We start from the raw sequence: 19,333 nt of genomic DNA on the forward strand, positions 1-19,333 counted from the left end.
CTGTGTCTTTCCAACACGTTTTAAAGGTACATTAAACTTGGCTGAACTTTGTTTGCACTCAACAATATCTGAGCGATCTCACTGGCAGAACACAAAAGGGAACATCTGCTCCACCTAATGCCACCTGAAGGAAGACTAAGGCGTTCAGAAAAATCACACAATAGTGTAATATTCCTGCTCCTCAACCCTAGCATAGAAGGGCTATTTTCTGCCCTGTATAATCCATGACTAATAATAGGAAAATTCCCCTTTACTATGATGGATAGAGGATGGTAGGACAAAATGCAGGAAAGTTTTTACTTTCTTGCAAAATCCCTCTCACTGGGGATTAAGCTATTAAGTCAAAATACTGATGCAATATTCTACCGTATTTTTCGCTCTATAAGACGCACCAGACCACAAGACACACCTAGTTTTTGGAGGAGGAAAATAAGAAAAAAAATATTCTGAATCTCAGAAGCCAGAACAGCAAGAGGGATCGTTACACAGTGAAAGCAGCAATCTGTCTTGCTGTTCTGGCTTCTGGGTTAGCTGCGCAGCCTGCATGCACTCCATAAGACGCACAGACATTTCCCCTTACTTTTTAGGAGGGAAAAAGTGAGTCTTATAGAGCAAAAAATACGGTATTTCTCCCCATCTACACAGGTGAAATTAAAACACAAACACTCAGGGATACTGCTCCCTCCTGTTTTTGGCAAAGTAGTGTCTGGGGTGATGTTTCATCCCTTCTCAACTGTGGCTCACACTCGCAGCCTGCTTGCTTCATTCCACACAATGCAATGAGGCCTCTGAAAACTGAGGTGGCCCCTGTAGGTACAGCACTTCCTCATTCTCTTGACCCTTTCTGGTTAAGGCCTGGGTTTCAGCACTAAGACAGATCTGGTCTTGTTGGTGGGTGGATCTCAGTTATGGGAACCAGGCATTCAGCCTGCCCTGGGTGGAGCAGCACTCTCCCTGAAAGAGCAGGGAGAACAGCCAACTCCGCCATCTCAGCTAAGTCCAATCATTCTAACAACCGTGGTACAGATGTCCACATCCTTGATGGGCTTCCATCACCTAACTAAAACACATGTATTTGGAGGTCTTGGGTTAAGCTTGCTCTGGGTTTAAGGATTGCCCGCACTATAGTACTGTGTCCAGTTCTGGGCACCACAGTTCAAGAAGGACACTGACAAACTGGAACGTGTCCAGAGGAGGGCAACCAAAATGGTCAAAGGCCTGGAAACGATGCCTTATGAGGAACGGCTAAGGGAGCTGGGCATGTTTAGCCTGGAGAAGAGGAGGTTAAGGGGTGATATGATAGCCATGTTCAAATATATAAAAGGATGTCATATAGAGGAGGGAGACAGGTTGTTTTCTGCTGCTCCAGAGAAGCGGACACGGAGCAATGGATCCAAACTACAAGAAAGAAGATTCCACCTAAACATTAGGAAGAACTTCCTGACAGTAAGAGCTGTTCGACAGTGGAATTTGCTGCCAAGGAGTGTGGTGGAGTCTCCGTCTTTGGAGGTCTTTAAGCAGAGGCTTGACAACCATATGTCAGGAGTGCTCTGATGGTGTCTCCTGCTTGGCAGGGGGTTGGACTCGATGGCCCTTGTGGTCTCTTCCAACTCTATGATTCTATGATTCTATAGTTGCTGCTGCTGCTGTTAATTTTGGACGATTCCAGTTTTAAAACGTGGTGCGATTTTATTATGTCGGGAACGGCTTCGTAAACAATACTCTGCACAGCTTTGCCTTGTGTTTTGTTCGTTGTCGTCCCCACCACGCTCTTAAATTCCTATGCTCTGTTCCTCACATGAGTGAGCATTTAAGGATCCCCATCCGCAGTCTCAAGTGCTACACAGCCAGGAGAAGTTCCACCACACTATTCTGCTGCCACTGCAGCTCTGCTGTAACACAACCCAGAAGCTTTTCATATGGCACCAATACTCACATTCAAAGCATTCTTAGCAGCTTCTGCTTCTGAGCGACTGTCGAAACTAACGAAGCCCACCGGCTGGAAGAAAACGAGAAAATCAGAGGTTGGAGGAGGGGAATTATTGTTGAAGGATGAATAAAGAACCCAGGGATAGGAATATTCACACTTCAGTGATTAAAAAGTTACATACTGCTGCAGCTACTGTAATCCACTGAATTAAAAGATTAATCAAACAGAACATTGGTGATTATCAGTTTTAAGTGGTGAGCTTGGAAGTACAAGGTATAATTGCCTGGTTTTTATGGCTATTTTGTGTTAAAAGGAAATGAACACATTAAGGTTTAGTTTTCCTTCGGTTAAAAGGCAGACACTTTATTACCTTCAACCTGTTGGCAGTTCTATAACGTTACTGTATGATGCTTTTGAAAATCTTTGCTGAACTCCACATAAACCCAAATAATGTTTAATAGCCCACAAGACAGCCAAGGCGAATCTAGACTGAATACAATCAGGAGATTTATGGTGCTTGAAACTTTGTGCCAAAATTTCATACCATCTCCTTAGTTTAGAATTTCTCACGTTAACCATACACCGCTGACATTTATGTTAATGATTTCACTGTGTATTAGGCTTACCTGCTTAGATGTGAGTTTAATAAGAGAGCCTTCATAACCCTGCAGGAAGAAATAAAAATTACAGTCTGGCCAAGATAAAATTTAAGAACAAGGCTAGATAAATAAATGTGAATATATAAAAACAGGATACAGTACATTTTTCCCTGAGTGACTTGTTATTTGGCTATACTTAGAAACAGCAAACTTTAAGAGGAAGGTTTGTGGGAAAGATGCAAGATATTTCATTTGGCTCCAAGGCAGAAGTCTTATTAACAGTAGGAGCTGAACTCTCCTTCTCTATCCCAACTCCTAAAGGTGGGCTTAACAGCATGGTTTAAGGGTGCTTATTCTTGCTGGAAATACATGTTGCCTACTGTTCTTGTTTGAGAAAGAAGCATTAAACAAAAATAGCAAGCCTGAAAACCTTTGCAAATTTACTTAGAAATAAGCCCTTTTGAGAGACCATCTTGGCCGTAAGTCCTGGAAGACCTGCTCCTTGCCTTGCAGTTATTTTTCCAACTGGTCTGGGAGGGCAGGGCCCGGACTGACTCCAGCTACAAAAGCTGAGGCTGCTGAACAGACTCTTTGGAGTCTATTTGGAGTTTTTTTGCTGTTATTGATATTAATTTTTGTATCTTTTTTTAAAGATCTTGTTACAAGTTATGTGGAAATTGTTCAATTTGGTTGTGTACCTTTTGATGTTTTATTGTTTATGACTACTTTGGTTATGTTTGTAGTTATGTAACTTTTTATGTTGTAAGCTGCCTTAAACATGGTTTTAACTTTGGAAAGGGAGCATGCAGATAAAATGAGTGACTGATTCTAAGCACAGTAGGGCTTCCTTCTGAGTAAACATGTGAAGCTTTGCATTGTAAAACCCATCCAAACTGTGAATTATTAGAATATCCAGAATTTTACAGTAGTACTTCAGTACGGCTGTGGTTTTGTTGCTTGGGTACAAGCTTTTCCACTGCAACTGGGATCACCACACATCTGAATGCCCCCCTTCTCATATAGACACAGTGACCAATCAGATGCCTCAGGGAACAAATGAATATGGCAAATTTGCACACAAGGCAGAAGACGAGAACCTAGAACTCTTTGCCCCGACATCACATGTGCAAGGAGGGTGGTTTAAAAATATATACACATACACAGTTGGTGGAACATTCAAACGTAACATATCTGAATTCTTAAATCCAGGCTTACTATATGACTACACTGGATGTTTAGAGAAGTTCTTTGATTTAAAAAAAACAAACTCCTTGAAAGAGCATCAACATTCAAGTCTAGTGTCTACTTGCAGATGTAAATAAAGGGTGATACGGATTCTGGGATGGTATAAAATAAGGGTGAGCAAATAGGGGTTTGTGCGTCGTGGATGTAGGAGGCAGAGAGAAGGCGAAAAAAGGTTAGTTACCCCAGGTCTAAGAGAACAGGGTGTCCACTCTGCCTAATTAAATATGGGTGTCTGAGGATTTCATGTAAAAGATGAGGAAAATTTATATCCCTGCTCTGCTAGCAATAAAAGGAACATAGCTGATCATTTGCAAAAGAAGGTCAAAGGAAATGCTTGTGGAAGGGAATCTTCAAATAGCTTTACTAGGAAAGCTAATGATGCAAATCTTAAACAGCTAGTGAGATGCACACCCAAGTGTGGGTGTGAAGTAACCATGAGGATAGGCAGAAGCTGAGAAATGTGGGGCACGTTCCTGTCCCAGATTTCCTATCCAGGTGGCTCTGTTCTTCTCATGGGGCTCCACTTCCTCTCTTGCCCTTGGGATGCCTGTCCCTCTGTCTCTGCTCCCAAAAATCCCATGCTGCCTCTCCATTTTCAATTTCAGACACTAGTTATGGTAGGTCCTGCTCAAATTCGTTCTTGACCTGTTCGCTTCCAGGCCTGTTGAGCATGGCAGGCTTCAGGCTTTCCCCCCTTTCTAAATGTGAGGTATGCTTCTTAGACATGCAAACAGGTCTGACGGAAGGGTGGGGATAAGAGTAACAGGTCACAAAGCCACTGGTGGTTTTCTTAAAGCAGCGGGAATCAGGGCTATCCTTGCATGCAAATTCTGCAGTGATGGGACATTTGCGGTGTTCCCTGGAAGCAAAAATAATACTTATGGGATGTTAAAATCATTACAGATTATGTCTGTAAGACCCAGAAACTCAAATTTAGTGGATCTATAAAGGTAAAGGGACCCCCGACCGTTAGGTCCAGTCGCAGACGACTCTGGGGTTGCGGCGCTCATCTCGCTTTATGGTCGAGGGAGCCGGCGTACAGCTTCCAGGTCATGTGGCCAGCAGGACTAAGCCGCTTCTGGCGAACCAGAGCAGCGCACGGAAACGCCGTTTACCTTCCCACCATAGCAGTACCTATTTATCTACTTGCACTTTGACGTGCTTTCAAACTGCTAGGTTGGCAGGAGCAGGGACCGAGCAATGGGAGCTCACCCCGTTGCAGGGATTCAAACCGCCGACCTTCTGATCGGCAAGTCCTAGGCTCTGTGGTTTAACCCACAGCGCCACCCGCGTCCCTTCTAGTGAATCTATAGTCCAATTCATTTTCTGTCTGAAAATGGGACATGTGCACATTTTGACTTTGATACAGAGGGAAACATAAAAGTAGTTGTACCCCAAGACACGCCAACTGCTGAGAAGCAGGAGGTACTTCAGCATTAGCTAGCCAGATTCAGTTTGCAACATACATAATGCCAAGACACTAATGTGTACTAAGGAAGTCTGGAGTTGGGACATTTTTACATCCAGTAGTTAAAACTTGGAAGATGGGGTTCATTTCCTAAGAGAAACCAGCACTGCAACAGAAAATAAACCAGGCTGGGCTGCGGGAATTCTGTTGCCTGGACTGGGAGCTGGAGGACTTCCAAGGAGCAACCAGGAATACGCATGTATGCTTGCAGAAAGCATACATAAGTGTGTTCATATTATTACATGTCGCTCAGCCTTCTTATGAATCCTTACTCCAAATCCCTACCATCATTAGAGGTTAGCATTCACAACTTTAAACCCTGATCACACCAGTATGCTATTTATAATTATTCTATTCATGGGCTCTTGGCCAACTTTCACTTCATGGGAAAGTCATTGTAGCCAAGTTTTTATTTGAAATAAGATATCATGATAGACTGCATCGCAACCTTTTTCAAAATCCAGATACTGAGGAGCATCGTCTGAATTTCTGTCTGCTACTCCAGAAGAGGCAATTACATATTATTGCGCCGATTTACCATTTATGACAAACAGGAAACGAACCACAAGTATTTACGTAAACAGGGACACTGGCACTTCAGTTCCAAGTTCAATAGCAGGGTACCTTGAATGGTCTGAACAACAAATAGAGTTCCCGGGGCTTGATGTCCAGAGGCAGGCCGCTGACAAATAGCGTTCGTACCTTTAACAAAAACAAAAGCGAAAAGGGCACACGTCAAGAATATTAAGGCAACTTAACCTTCTTTTTAAAAAAAAAAATGAAGAAGTTCCAAATAGTAGCTTCTTCAACCTTTAAAGTCTGTTCACAAAAATGACTAGCCTACCTGCCCAAACATATCTTGTTAGCTGTATATGACAAATCAAGAGGAAGTCTGTGGAGAGTGACCTGAACTCTTAATTTATAAAAGTTTCCCATCTCTGAGCACAAGGGATTCTTACTTACTGCAGGTAACCTGGAAGGTCTAAACCTTCCTTATGAATATGAAATGGCTTCGAAGTCATCCGATGGCAATGTTTCATTTCCCCAGCCCTGTTTGTTAATTTCAAATAATAACTCCTGCACATCCTGCAACATTAAAAAAACACCCCAACAGAATTACACTGATACTAAAGCAGTTTCTTCTGCACTGGAAAGTGAGTGCTGGTGGATCACAGCCATATTTCGCTGCAGTCATCACTTCAAGCTTCTCTCAACAATTATTTAGCCAGAAATAAATAAATGTTTACCCATTAAAGCAGCATTAACCCCCCACCCAGCTTTAAGCAGATGACTTAAAAACTATCGCCAGGTGTTGGCTTCCTTGCATATGAAGTAACGCAGAGTTCTGCAAATCCGGAAAATTTATACCCGTAGCAATGTAAAGTGCTCTACCAATGTCTATATCCGCATGCAAAGTTACTTAATAATGCTATGCAAGAAGAAAATGTATGCTGCAATCATGTACTCATGGTTTCAGAAACGGCCTTAGCTCAAGAGTATCTTTGAAAACATCTCCCACAGAAACCTCTCTCTAGCCAAAGAACATCTGGGAGACCCTGTTCTGCATACAGCTCTTTATGATGTCAGTTTATGGGCTCCTGAGATAGGACTCTTAATTGTGGTGCCAAGAACTGCTTCATGTCCTCTCCAGGAAGGCTTGCCAGGTTATCCTTCTTAGCACTCAGAGGCCTGGTGAAAATCTACCTATTCTATCAGGCTTCAAACATCTAAGTAACTTCAGGTCCATAAGCTTGTTAAATAATGCATAAGCTGCTCCTTTCAAAATACGTTTTTCAGGCACAACTGAGCCAGAATCTCTTCATTCATGCCAGGCCCTAATGAACAGATTCCCATACACCCCTGTGGTCTCACATTTTCATTTCTTTCTCTCTCCCCCTACCTCATCTAACCTTGTTAAGTTATTTTGGACTTACTTGCATTGGGGTTACCACATTTCCTCTGACTTTGGAAATATCAAGAAAGCATTTTAAACTAGAATTTAATAGGATGTTCCTTTTTTGGCTACACACAGGGCTTTTTTTTTAGCTGGACCTCACCTGAGCTTAGCTCCAGCACTTCTCAAGTGGGTGCCATTCTAAGAGAACAAGGGAGAAGTTCGTGGTGAGCTCCAGCACCTCCTAGAAAAATAGCAGCGGCTGCAAATCACCTTGAGCCCTACTTTTCTTTGCAAGGCTCTCATACGTTTTATAGATAAATAATGAAAACTTCCTATGCCAAGTCACAGCGTTTTGCAATGTTTCTACCCTATCACTCGCACAAAGGACCTGCTGTTGTTTAAGAAAGAAGCCGGCTGTCAAACAAGTCCTCTGTTTAGGGCTCTGTCATCAGAAAGCACTCCCAGCCTGTTTCCTGGTGTTATAATTTCCACGGGTTGCAACCAATGTTTGGAATCTACTGTACAATCTCCCTTAAGTTAGGAATGCAAGTTTATTCCAGACTCATAAAGGGCTGCTCAGATCTGACTATGCAAGATAAAAGTGCCCAACTGTTGTTTGTCCACCCCTATGCTTCACCAAACCAAACATTAATTTTCTGAAGAATGCCAGAGGTCCTGAAGGATTAGCAAGGCAATGATCGGCACATTAGGCAGAATGTTTCAGCCTGGCTGGTACTGTTTCCCATTAAGAGATATGTGCTTGCTTCAGCTTCGTGAGGAAATCAGTACCAGTTTGCCCCAAAGCAATGTGCTGCTTTTGATTCAGCAAATATGAAATGAGTGCCCACTCAACAGCCTTCCACCCTATTTTTTTTTTTTCACATCTCATAATAGGAAGAGGAGGAGAAGTTAACAGCAACTCTTTTTCTAATATGTTCCGGGGCAGAAAGAGACTCTACTGTCTACCCCAACCAATCAAAAGTTGGCCAAAGAAAGTTTCCTGACCAGGATAAGGTAAAGGTAAAGGACCCCTGGGCGGTTAAGTCCAGTCAAAGGTGACTATGGGGTGTGTTGCTCATCTTGGCTTTCAGGCCAAGGGAGCTGGCGTTTGTCCACAGACAGCTTTCCAGTTCATAAGGCCAGCATAACTAAACCGCTTCTGGTGCAATGAGACACCATGACAAGTGCCAGAGCGCATGGAAACAGTTTATCTTCCCGCCACAGCGGTACCTATTTATCTACTTGCACTGGTATGCTTTCCAACTGCTAGGTTGGCATAAACTGGGACAGAGCAATGGGAACTCATCCCATCGCGCTGATTCGAACCACCAACCTTCCATTCGGCAAGCCCAAGAGGCTCAGTGGTTTAGACCACAGCACCACCCTTGTCCCTCTGACCAGGATAACATAGACTCTGACCCCAACATCCCCCCCTCTCTCTCTCCAACATACACATACCTCTCTAAACAGACATCACCAGCTGTCCTGAGACTCTGCCTTTGGCCAACTATAAAGATAATAATTGAGGATTCAGTAGGACATAAAAGAGACCTCACAGAAAGGCACTTTGATGGCTAGAGGCAAAGGATTTTGTAATCCCAGACGTCTGAAGGCAGTTCGATAGAGAGAATGCTGCTTGTGGTGTGTATGCTGTTACAAAAGTTGGGTGCCTCTCCCTCTCTCCGAGCGGTGGCAAGTGTCCAGGGGGGATCCAGGCACTCACCCAGGGTCTGTGTTCCTTTGCAGAATTGAGACATGGCAGAGACTGTTGTAGCTTAAAGAAGGAAGGTTTGTTCACCTATTTACACCTTCACTCTGCATGAAGGGAGTCCAGATCTTACAGCATGTCAAGATTGTACCCCTCAGCACTGCAGCCACAGAGTCCAAGGCATCTCTCCCAGTCAGCCTTCAGCCAGCCAGCCTGCCAAAGATGGATCCCAGTCTTTCTTCTCCCCCCTTCTTCTTCCCAGAACACCTTGCTAAAAAATCTTCTCTTTTCCTATCACCTCACATCCAGTTACCCTGGCAACCTTCCCAAACCCCAGCCTCTGTTTACACCTCAGGGCAAAGGGGGAAGACAGTTCTCTTGCAATGCCAATGGCCCTGTATTGTTTCTTAATGGCCCTAGCTTGGCCAGGTCTTTTTGGCTAGCTCAGGAATTCCTCTGCAGCTTTTATTTCTCCCTTCACATCCCAAATAATCAAAATGCTGCCTAATTTATATGACTTAGGGGGTCCCCCCAATCTATAACAATACTGTTTCCACGTTTGGCTCTGTGAAGACAGGTTTGGTAAGTATTTGTACATTCAGTCCTCCCCCCTTTAACACCTTATTTGACCATCAGCAAGAGAAGACTGTCCCGCATCTCCTGCCTTATGCAATTCCTTCATCAGGGCAATATGCAAACAACAGACCAAAACAGGTTTGCTCAAAAGAGGGGAGGCAGAAGGCGAGGACTTTTGTTTTCAGATGGGTGCCTTTGTCTTCTCTCTTTTCTGTGCTAGTTAAGCAGGGTATTTACATTTAACTTGAGCCTACAGTTTCAGTCAGAGAGCACTTAAAACTGAGCAACAAAGGGTCTTCTGGCTTGATGTAATCATGGTCCAAATAGTAAGTGACCCAAGTTCTCTTCTCTGTAAATAAATTATACAGTGCAAAGGTGAAATTCAAGCTCCATTGCTCTTTAGAAGCAAAAGTCTAGCGGCGTGTTCAATGGAAGAACACCAAAGAGAGATGAGATCAGCAATTAATTGCCTTTTAGTCAAGGGGGTAGGGATAGACTCCCACACAGCTATACTTGTGTAAGCATTCTTATATGCAGTAAGGATCCAGCTCTGCTGGCTCAAGTCAAGGAACCATGTCATCGGGCATTCCATCGCCAACAAGTGCCACCCACGTGCTTTCACAAAGTTTAAAATTAGGACCCTCCACTATTGGCTCCCAGAACCTGGTCTTCAGGACTATGCTATCTCCCTACACTGATGCTCCATTAGTTATCATGAAGGATAATTTTCATTGACAGACCTTTCCCCCATGAATTTGCCTTAAAATTACCCACCACTAAGCCCATCTCAAGGGACACAGGTGGCACTGTGGTCTAAACCACAGAGACTAGGACTTGCCGATCAGAAGGTCGACGGTTCGAATCCCCACGATGGGGTGAGCTCCTGTTGCTCGGTCCCTGCTCCTGCCAACCTAGCAGTTCGAAAGCACATCAAAGTGCAAGTAGATAAATAGGTACCACTCCGGCGGGAAGGTAAACGGCGTTTCCGTGCGCTGCTCTGGTTCACCAGAAGCGGCTTAGTCATGCTTGCCACATGACCCAGAAGCTGTCTGCGGACAAACGGCAGCTCCCTCAGCCTATAGAGCGAGATGAGCGCGCAACCCCAGGGGTACCTTTACCTTTAACTTTTTAAACCCATATCAGACTGTGGTTACCATGTCCGTAAGTTAATTACCCATCGTGTGAAGGAGCACATCACAGATAGGGCTATGCGATATATTGTCCAAAACCAGCTCGGACTCCGTATCACAATATCTATCGGTTTCATAATTTTTGACCTGGCGATATACTGTGAATCATGATGCCTAGGTGTGTGCTATTCAAAAATCACGATGCAGTAAAAACTGTGAAGCCAGCCAATGCCTCTATATAGCTCCACCTTTATACCGTGATGTATACCGTGATGTTTAGCTGGCAATATATCATGATGTTGAAAACCAGATATCGCCCAGCCCTAGTCACAGGTATGGTTCTGCAAGATCCATTTCTCCCACACTGCAGACTGAATCAAGACACATGGTTCAGAAGTCTCCTTCTACATCCTAAAGTGTCCCTCACTTGAATTGGCCTATCTTTGCTATCCCAGAAACACACATTTCAAACTGCAGCCAGAGGCAGGCCAGCAACTGAAACCCACCACATGGACTGTTTCCCCCCTTTCCCTAACTCATTCCTGAGTATTAAACACAGCAACGTTCCAGTGCTTGAGCCTGTCAGGATTCCTCAATTTTGTGAAGCAGTACACAAGGAATTTCAAAGCCTTCTAAAAATAATACATTTTTTCCCTACGAGTGCATTTTTTCGTTCTTCACCCTCTACCCTCCCTCATCTCTTATTATTCTTTCTGGTATTAATGAGGTATTCTGGCCAAGGGCAAAGCTGCCCCCTAAATCTAGCTTTTCCAGACATGTGTTATTTTCTAGAAAGCAAAGTGTAATGTTCCCTTGTCCTTAGATATCTGCCAGAAGTACAACAGAGACAGAAACAAAGACTTCAAATGCCTTTGGCTGTTTGCAATGACTTTTTTGTTATTATTATTTTTAAATAAAAAGACGAGTTCTTGTTTTCCAATAGATTTTCACTGAGAAACCAAGAATTTGCCTTTTGTCTGGCTTATTTTGTATAAATATGAGTTCAGACGTTGCCTAGGACCTTGTTCACTACAGCAGCAAGCAGCCTCATAATCTACTTATTCAACTTTTTGACTCCACCAAATGTAATGTATTATACCAAAGAATAAAATTAAAATGAAGAACACATACAACTTGGCAGAGTTAGTTAATGTTAGTAAATAACATTGGTCTTGGAAGTTTATTAAGAGATTCTCTTCAGTTCAATGATTTACTCCAATTCAAAACAAGGCAGCTAATCTCTAAACCCTCGTCAATAATTAACAGCTGTCAGCAAGTCTAAATAACCCTACATGAGCAAACGGCTCAATGGCTTCCTCTTAGTTTGGTCCTCTTCAGAGGTCTCTGATATACCCTTATTGCAATGGAGTCAAACATCTTAAGAGGTTATGTTCTGCTGAAGTCCACACAAGAGCCAAACGAAAGCCAGCAAGTAGCTAGTTCCAATTATATGATAACTTTCCACATGCACAAGCCCCAGTACGGTGGTACCTTGGTTGTCGAACGGCTTGGCTCCTGAACAATCGGCTCCTGAATGCCACAACCCCAGAAATAAGTGCTCTGGTTTGCAAACATTTTTCAGAAACCGAACATCCGGCACGGCTTCCCATTGAGTGCAGAAAGCTCCTGCAGCCAATCAGAAGCCTCACCTTGGTTTTCGAACGGTTCCGGGAGTTGAACAGACTCCTGGAACGGATTAAGTTCGACAACCAAGGTACCACTGTACTAGTAAATGGGCTCTCTCATCACCAACAGACATTTTCACCCATAAGTCAGGGATATGTAACTGAGGCAGCCATATATGTCATGCAGTAAGGTAGGGCCACCAACCCAGTGCCTGCAGATCCCGTGGCACCTCCAGGCAAGGGCTCCAGACTGTGAGCTTTCAATCTATTATTATTATTATTATTATTATTATTATTATTATTATTATTATTATTACAATGCATTGCACATATCTAAGCAACTGGATTCTATCTCCACCAAGCTCTTTGAGCAAGAATGGAAATTCTACTTTGTGCACATTTGTTGCAACTGAACCCAACATGAAAAGGTCACATTTCATCCTGCAACCGATGCCTGATTCAACAGGCATCTCTCCTCGCAGGGGCTCCTAGAATCCTTTCGACAGGGCAAAAGAGAATAATGATAGCTATCTGCAAGATCCCGGTTGTAATGATATCAAGGTCATGTATGACTGTCTAAAAAGGGAGCTCAAAGTGGCCTGAGAGCAGTTGCATCCCAACACACTTTGTGTCCCCAACTCCATGTACCATTGTGAAACATGGGGTGAGAATAAACATCACAAGCAACTATCCTTCTTTGTAACTGCCTTAAAAGCTGGAGCGGGGACCATACCATATTCAGGGTTCAAAATTAGCAGGTTTCCAGGCACATTTTGCACCTAAAGATTCTCCATTTGCGAGCAGCTCAAAAAGTCTGGGTGCCATTTTTTGTGCCTGGCTGACACTCAAGAATTACTGAAGTGTGTGTGCTTTGAAGCCTCAAAGTATATGATAAGGATAGACAATAAGTTAAGAAGTTTAACAATACAGTAAAGAGTAGAGTGTTTTGAAAACGGAAGTATGGTGCCAATATTTTTATTGTCAACACCAAATTAAACATATATTAACTATTTCGGTTAAAAATGTGATATTAACAATGTGTCACTTATGTGAATTGCGTATTTGTTCATGCTTATCAAAATCATAAATAAAAAGTGTTGCTGGCCAACACTCCTTCCCCCCCCCCCCCAACATGGCGACTAGACATTCTGTTTTGGTGCCCAAACCCAAGTCCCAGGAGCCATTTGGCTCCTAGCTTTTCTATCCCAGTTTCTAACACTGACCATCTGCGCTGCAAACAGCTATAAAAGTGTGTGCTCTGAATGTTCTGAAGTGCTATGTAGGTACAAAATATTATTATATAGAACCAACGTATTTGTAGTCTAGATATGCATTGCATTTTTTAGCTTCTCCAGAATTACTGGGTACTGTTCTCTTCGTAAAGTCTAATCAAAGGCATTACATGGGTATAACAGTAAGCTACAAAACTGCTTAAACTAGCTCCAGTGCAATCTTGGATGGCCACTACAACAGAGTCCCGTACACAGAAGACTTTGTATTTGTGGTCAAGCTCAGGTGAAGACATCACTCATTAGTCTGCCCCTTATACAGAGACTCAAGAAATTGCTTTCTGAAATCTTTGTTCACACAAGCAAGCAGGTACTAAGTTTGTCATGGCCTTTGGCTAGAACAATAAACTTATGAGCCAAAAAAGGAAGAAGGGGGCAAGAAAACTTGCACTAGCACATGGCAGAATCTGTACCGCACACTGCCAGAATGAGCTGGTTGCAAAGATCTCCATTAAAGTTCACCAGGGGACAGTGGAAACAAACCCCTAGCCTAGAGATTCCTGGGACTAAGAGAAGCTGGAGCCATGTAATCTCTTATAATTTCTTTGGCCAGGGACCAGAACTTTAGGACAAGATGTCAAAATCCCCATAAATGGAGAAAGGAGCCGATGCCAGCGCATCTGTATATCAGCACTAATCTGAGATGTTGAATTTCCAAGGGTTATGAGCACAGAGCCAAGTCATTTTAACCTGCATTCCAAATTCACATCAGATACCCGACACTGTGACATGCAGTGCCTGGGGCCTCTGTTTATTTGCAATATTTAGATGTGGCTTCTATTTCCACTGGTGCTCTATGGACATGAAAAGTTTTGTTTGCAAACAATTCCCTTGATGGCCTCTGCACAGTATTTGACAGAAAGCTTTGCGTTGCGAACTTCCCAAACTGAAAAGCAGCCAACTTTCTATATAAAAATAGAGAAAAAGCCTACTATAGACTCGGCATACCAGACACAGTTTTGACACACCTGAAATCAGTGTGCAAGCAAAACATTAACCCTCCCTTCTGTTTAATGAATGCTTGCAGGACTGTCTTATAAAGAAAAGACCACAAAAATATTTCGTAGCCTGGCTGCCTATACATAACCATTTGTGACTCCAAAGTTATCTTTTCCCAGTTGCCTGCAGGAAATGTGCTAACATTCACATCACAGATAAACTGCACAAGTGACTATTCACAAGCCATTTTTAAGAGACTGTTTGCCACTCTGCATACATGCTCAAGCCATATGGCAGGGGCAACTGACATATAACTTCCATCATTCTTGACCACCAGCCATGAAGGCAGGGGCTGATGGGAGCTATGTTCCAACAACATCCCAGGGACACTGTGTTGGGTACCTCAGGAACACAGCAACTCCAATGGTTGCTCTGACCAGGTGCTTGAAACACAGGCAAAAACATCTGCAGAAGAAAGGGAATGGAGGTTAAGCCAGACAGAGGTCTCACTCTGCCCATTTAAAGCTCTACAGAATGTGTTTGGGTGGGATGGGGCAGAGTAGACAACTTACAACAACCCTATAAAGTGAGCCAGGACTAAAAGTGCAACACTGTGACCAGCTGAACAGCCTTGGAGTCATTTTGGACTCACAGCTGTCCGGGGAAGGCACAGGTCAACTCTGTGTCCAGGGTGGCTGTCAACCAACTCCATCTGGTTCATCAGCTGAGACCTTACCTGCCTGGGCCCTGTCTCACCAGAGTGGTACATGTTCTAGTTATCTCCTGCGGGAATAAAAGGCAGAAGAGAAGAGGCATATACACCACCTTGAGCGCCTTTGACGAAAGGGTGGCATGTAGATATAAGAAAGAAAAGTGTTCATTGAGCCAAGTGAGGCTGTGAATGCGGCAAACTGGTATCTGAACCAGAAATGGACCCAATAAGGAATGGAATGGAAAAGCAAATCCAGACAAGGCAGATAAAGTGCTGGTAGGTGATTTAGTGGACTGGAAAGGTGGTGTTCAACCTGTTCTGAAAGGGCTTACACTCCCCCTCAAAGAATCAGGTTCGCAACTTGGATACCAAATGGGCATCAATGGCACAAAGATCCTTCCACCAAGTGAGGTGCCCTCCAGATGAGTGTTGGACTACAATATCCACCACCTTTGGCCATTGATCATGCTGTTGCGGATCCAGGAACACCTGGAGGACCCGGCTACTCCTGACCTCCCCAGCATTATTTATGCTCTGGAAAAATCCATACTGGACTACTATAACATGTCCTCTTTTTACAACTGTGTTCTCTTTTCTTGCAGCTCTTTCCTGCAACCCTTTAGGTAAAGGGAAACGGACCCCTGACCATTAGGTCCAGTCGTGACCGACTCTGGGGCTGCGGCACACATCTCGCTTTATTGGCCGAGGGAGCCAGCGTACAGCCTCCGGGTCATGTGGCCAGCATGACTAAGCCGCTTCTGGTGAACCAGAGCAGCGCACGGAAACGCCGTTTACCTTCCCGCCAGAGTGCTACCTATTTATCTACTTGCACTTTGACATGCTTTTGAACTGCTAGGTTGGCAGGAGCAGGGACCGAGCAACGGGAGCTCACCCCGTCGTGGGGATTCGAACTGCCAACCTTCTGATCGGCAAGTCCTAGGCTCTGTGGTTTAACCCACAGCGCCACCCACGTCCCACTGCACCCCTTTAGACATGCTCAAATGCTCTCCTTTATATTATAAGAACTATGCGCAGAGAGACCTGCAGCTAAACTACATCAGTTGCAATTGCCTGACAAATCTTTTAAAAACCATGAGCAGACTATGGAGAGCCTGATCAGAACCGAGGGTGTGACGAGAGTGGGATTAAGTCTTTATTCCCAGGCCATAGTGCCAGGAGAAGGAATATCAAATACACACCCAAGTTGCTATTAGCCCTGAAAGGAAAAGTGCCACTGGGATGATTGGGAACTTTCCTGACAGGTTTCTCCCCTACACACACGGTCTTGGTTAGGCCCTCCAGTGGCTGCTATTTATAGTTTTTAAAACAGAGTCACACAACTCACCCATTTAATGTCATATGCAGTTTGGCCCCTAGACTGTTGGCAGGAAGGTGTTAGGAGGAAGCAGCTCTGCTGCTGCTGCTGTGAATGTGTTAAGTCTTTGCAGGAAGCCATGCGAGCAATAAATCAGGTCAGGGTGGAAGTCACGCCTCTCCTCACAGGGTGCAGAGATAAAACAGAACCGCTGAGGCAAGGGCTTCAGGAGGAATCAGAAAGAGGAAAGCTGAGAGAAGCAGGAGGGGAATCATCAATATGCATTCCACCCCATGCTCAGAGTGAGGAGTTCAAGGGAACAGAGGCAAGAGGCTAGAGCCTGCTAAAACAGTGTCCAAAGAAAGGTCAGAGGTGAAAAAGAATGCAGATGGAGCCTTAACACTCTGAGCGCATAAGAAGGCAACAAGAAACTCAGGTATTTGAGTCAGAGTCCTAGTGGCAAGTCTGTAAGAAGAAATTGGTGTAAGCTAGGACTGGACGATAGGGACGCGGGTGGCGCTGTGGGTTAAACCACAGAGCCTAGGACTTGCCGATCAGAAGGTCGGCGGTTCGAATCCCCGCGACGGGGTGAGCTCCCGTTGCTCGGTCCCTGCTCCTGCCAACCTAGAAGTTTGAAAGCATGTCAAAGCGCAAGTAGATAAATAGGTACCGCTCCAGCGGGAAGGTAAACGGCGTTTCCGTGCGCTGCTCTGGTTTGCCAGAAACGGCTTAGCCATGCTGGCCACATGACCTGGAAGCTGGCTCCCTCGGCCAATAAAGCAAGATGAGTGCCGCAACCCCAGAGTCGGCCACCACTGGACCTAATGGTCAGGGGTCCCTTTACCTTTTATCTGTAAAGTATGGGTTCAGCTGAGCTAACTCCTGGGAAGCTGTCAAGTCTCCACCTTTTGTTCACAGGTATATTGCCTTGTTGAAACACTTCTCACGATTCAACGATATGGCGATTTATTGCTCAGCCCTAATGGAAGCCCAGCGGAAGGGTCCAGTGATGAAAAGGGGCTCTGAGACCTCGAGCAATAGCTCCGCCCAGTATACTTTGAAATATCTATTGCTGCTCTGGGTGAGGAGTGATGGATAAATATAGAGGGAATATAACAGGAGGACTCTTAAGCTTAGCCTTCTGCCTGACATGCTAGTTCTCCATGAGCAGGAAGATGTGTTTAGAGGCAGAAGTCGTTCAGACATACAAACTGTGTGCAGCCTGCAGTCTGAAGCGATGAACCACACGACTCTGCTGACCATACAGCTCGGCTCTAGAACATCTGTACCCTATTTCCAAACTGCAAAACATTGTCATGGTTTTCGATTAAAATTTCCAAGTGTCAAGACGAAAAGCCCTACAAGAGTATACTTTATTATGAAACTCAATAACCAAATTTAAATAATAACAATTAATAATGGGGAGAGAGAGAGATGAGAATGTTTGACCGTGAGATCACAGGTACCGAACGTAAGTGCTCTGAGAAGTGAGCTGAAAACAAGCCTCAAAGAGAACTGTCATCTCCTTAGCAATTATTCTTGTTTTCTTAAAAGTTGAATCTCAGGTCAGCCAACTTCCAAACCATAAAACATTATTGCTCTTTTCGTCAAGTCAATGGTGAGCTGGGGCATGAGATGGGAGAGGGCATTCTACTCTTTTCTTCCCCCAAGGATCTTCTTATTTGGCTTCTATATTGAAAGAAAAGTTCTATTTTTAGTTCCTGAGATCAGGAGTATTGCACAAAAGGGAATACGAACGAACTATATAACTCCTCGTTTAATAAAGGTCTCAGTGCTTATTCTGGCGAAGCCACAGGCTGAAGCGAGCCTGTCTGTATTTTCTGAAGCCCTCAAGATAGAGAAACACAACAACGGGAATCAGAGACGTGCAAGGAGCTCTTGCTAGCCGTGAACAGATGAACGGTGGCCAAGGAGTATTGTTCTATATATTAAAATGAGGAAATACAGCACAGTGATCGTGAACCAATAAGCATTTTAAAAGATGGGTAAAGGTAAAGGGACCCCTGACCATTAGGTCCAGTCGTGGCCAACTCTGGGGTTGCAGCGCTCATCTCGCTTTATTGGCCCAGGGAGCTGGCGTACAGCTTCCAGGTCATGTGGCCAGCATGACTAAGCCGCTTCTGGCGAACCAGAGCAGTGCACGGAAACGCCGTTTACCTTCCTGCCGGAGCGGTACCTATTTATTACTTGCACTTTGATGTGCTTTCGAACTGCTAGGTTGGCAGGAGCAGGGACTGAGCAACGGGAGCTCACCCCATCGCGGGGATTCGAACCGCCGACCTTCTGATAGGCTCTGTGGTTTAACCCACAGCGCCACCCACGTCCCTATTTTAAAAGATAACAAAGATATAAATAAGCATTGTAAGGATAACCTTTTCTCCAACTCAGATTCTAGCAAACCAGAAGTAAAGACAAAAACCACAGCCTCTAGCCTGGAAGCCAGTTTCTGCTTTCCCACACTGGTGCAGACCTTTGCAAGGATTCAGCAGCAGAGAGAACGTGGACCAAAGCTCCACAAGTCTATACCTATGCTTCTGCTTTTTCCAAAGAGATGCTGCAGCGATTTTAGAAAGAAACCATGGAGGGAGGGGAGGAGATCACAGAATAGCAATGTTCCCATAGGAAATAATGGAAATCATCAACTTGTTTGCCTAATGAACAGTTTCCTGGGATCACATTGTGTTTGGAAAGTGGGACACATGTGTGACTCCATATGTAGGATGCCCATATGTGCACTGAGAATGCAAATACATTAGTAATAATAATAATAATTTGCCATCCTTCACCCTAAGATCCCAGGGCAGGTTGCAGCACTTAAAACACAATGTTAAAAACAGAAACAACTTACAACCACAAAAAACATACACCGTCCTACTCCA

The 19,333-nt window shown here is 44.2% G+C and overlaps 1 protein-coding gene across 1 annotated transcript in view; it reads right to left on the minus strand.

The window, feature by feature from the left end:
• RBPMS (RNA binding protein, mRNA processing factor) overlaps positions 1-19,333 on the minus strand; it is an 81,978-nt gene that overhangs the window by 43,017 nt on the left and 19,628 nt on the right. Inside the window, 3 exon segments of the mRNA XM_077920905.1 lie at positions 1,937-1,999; positions 2,557-2,595; positions 5,867-5,944. Coding sequence (XP_077777031.1) covers positions 1,937-1,999; positions 2,557-2,595; positions 5,867-5,944 — 180 coding nt within the window.

The sequence above is a fragment of the Podarcis muralis genome, chromosome 17 (genome assembly GCF_964188315.1).
Source record: "Podarcis muralis chromosome 17, rPodMur119.hap1.1, whole genome shotgun sequence".
Lineage (NCBI taxonomy): Eukaryota > Metazoa > Chordata > Lepidosauria > Squamata > Lacertidae > Podarcis > Podarcis muralis.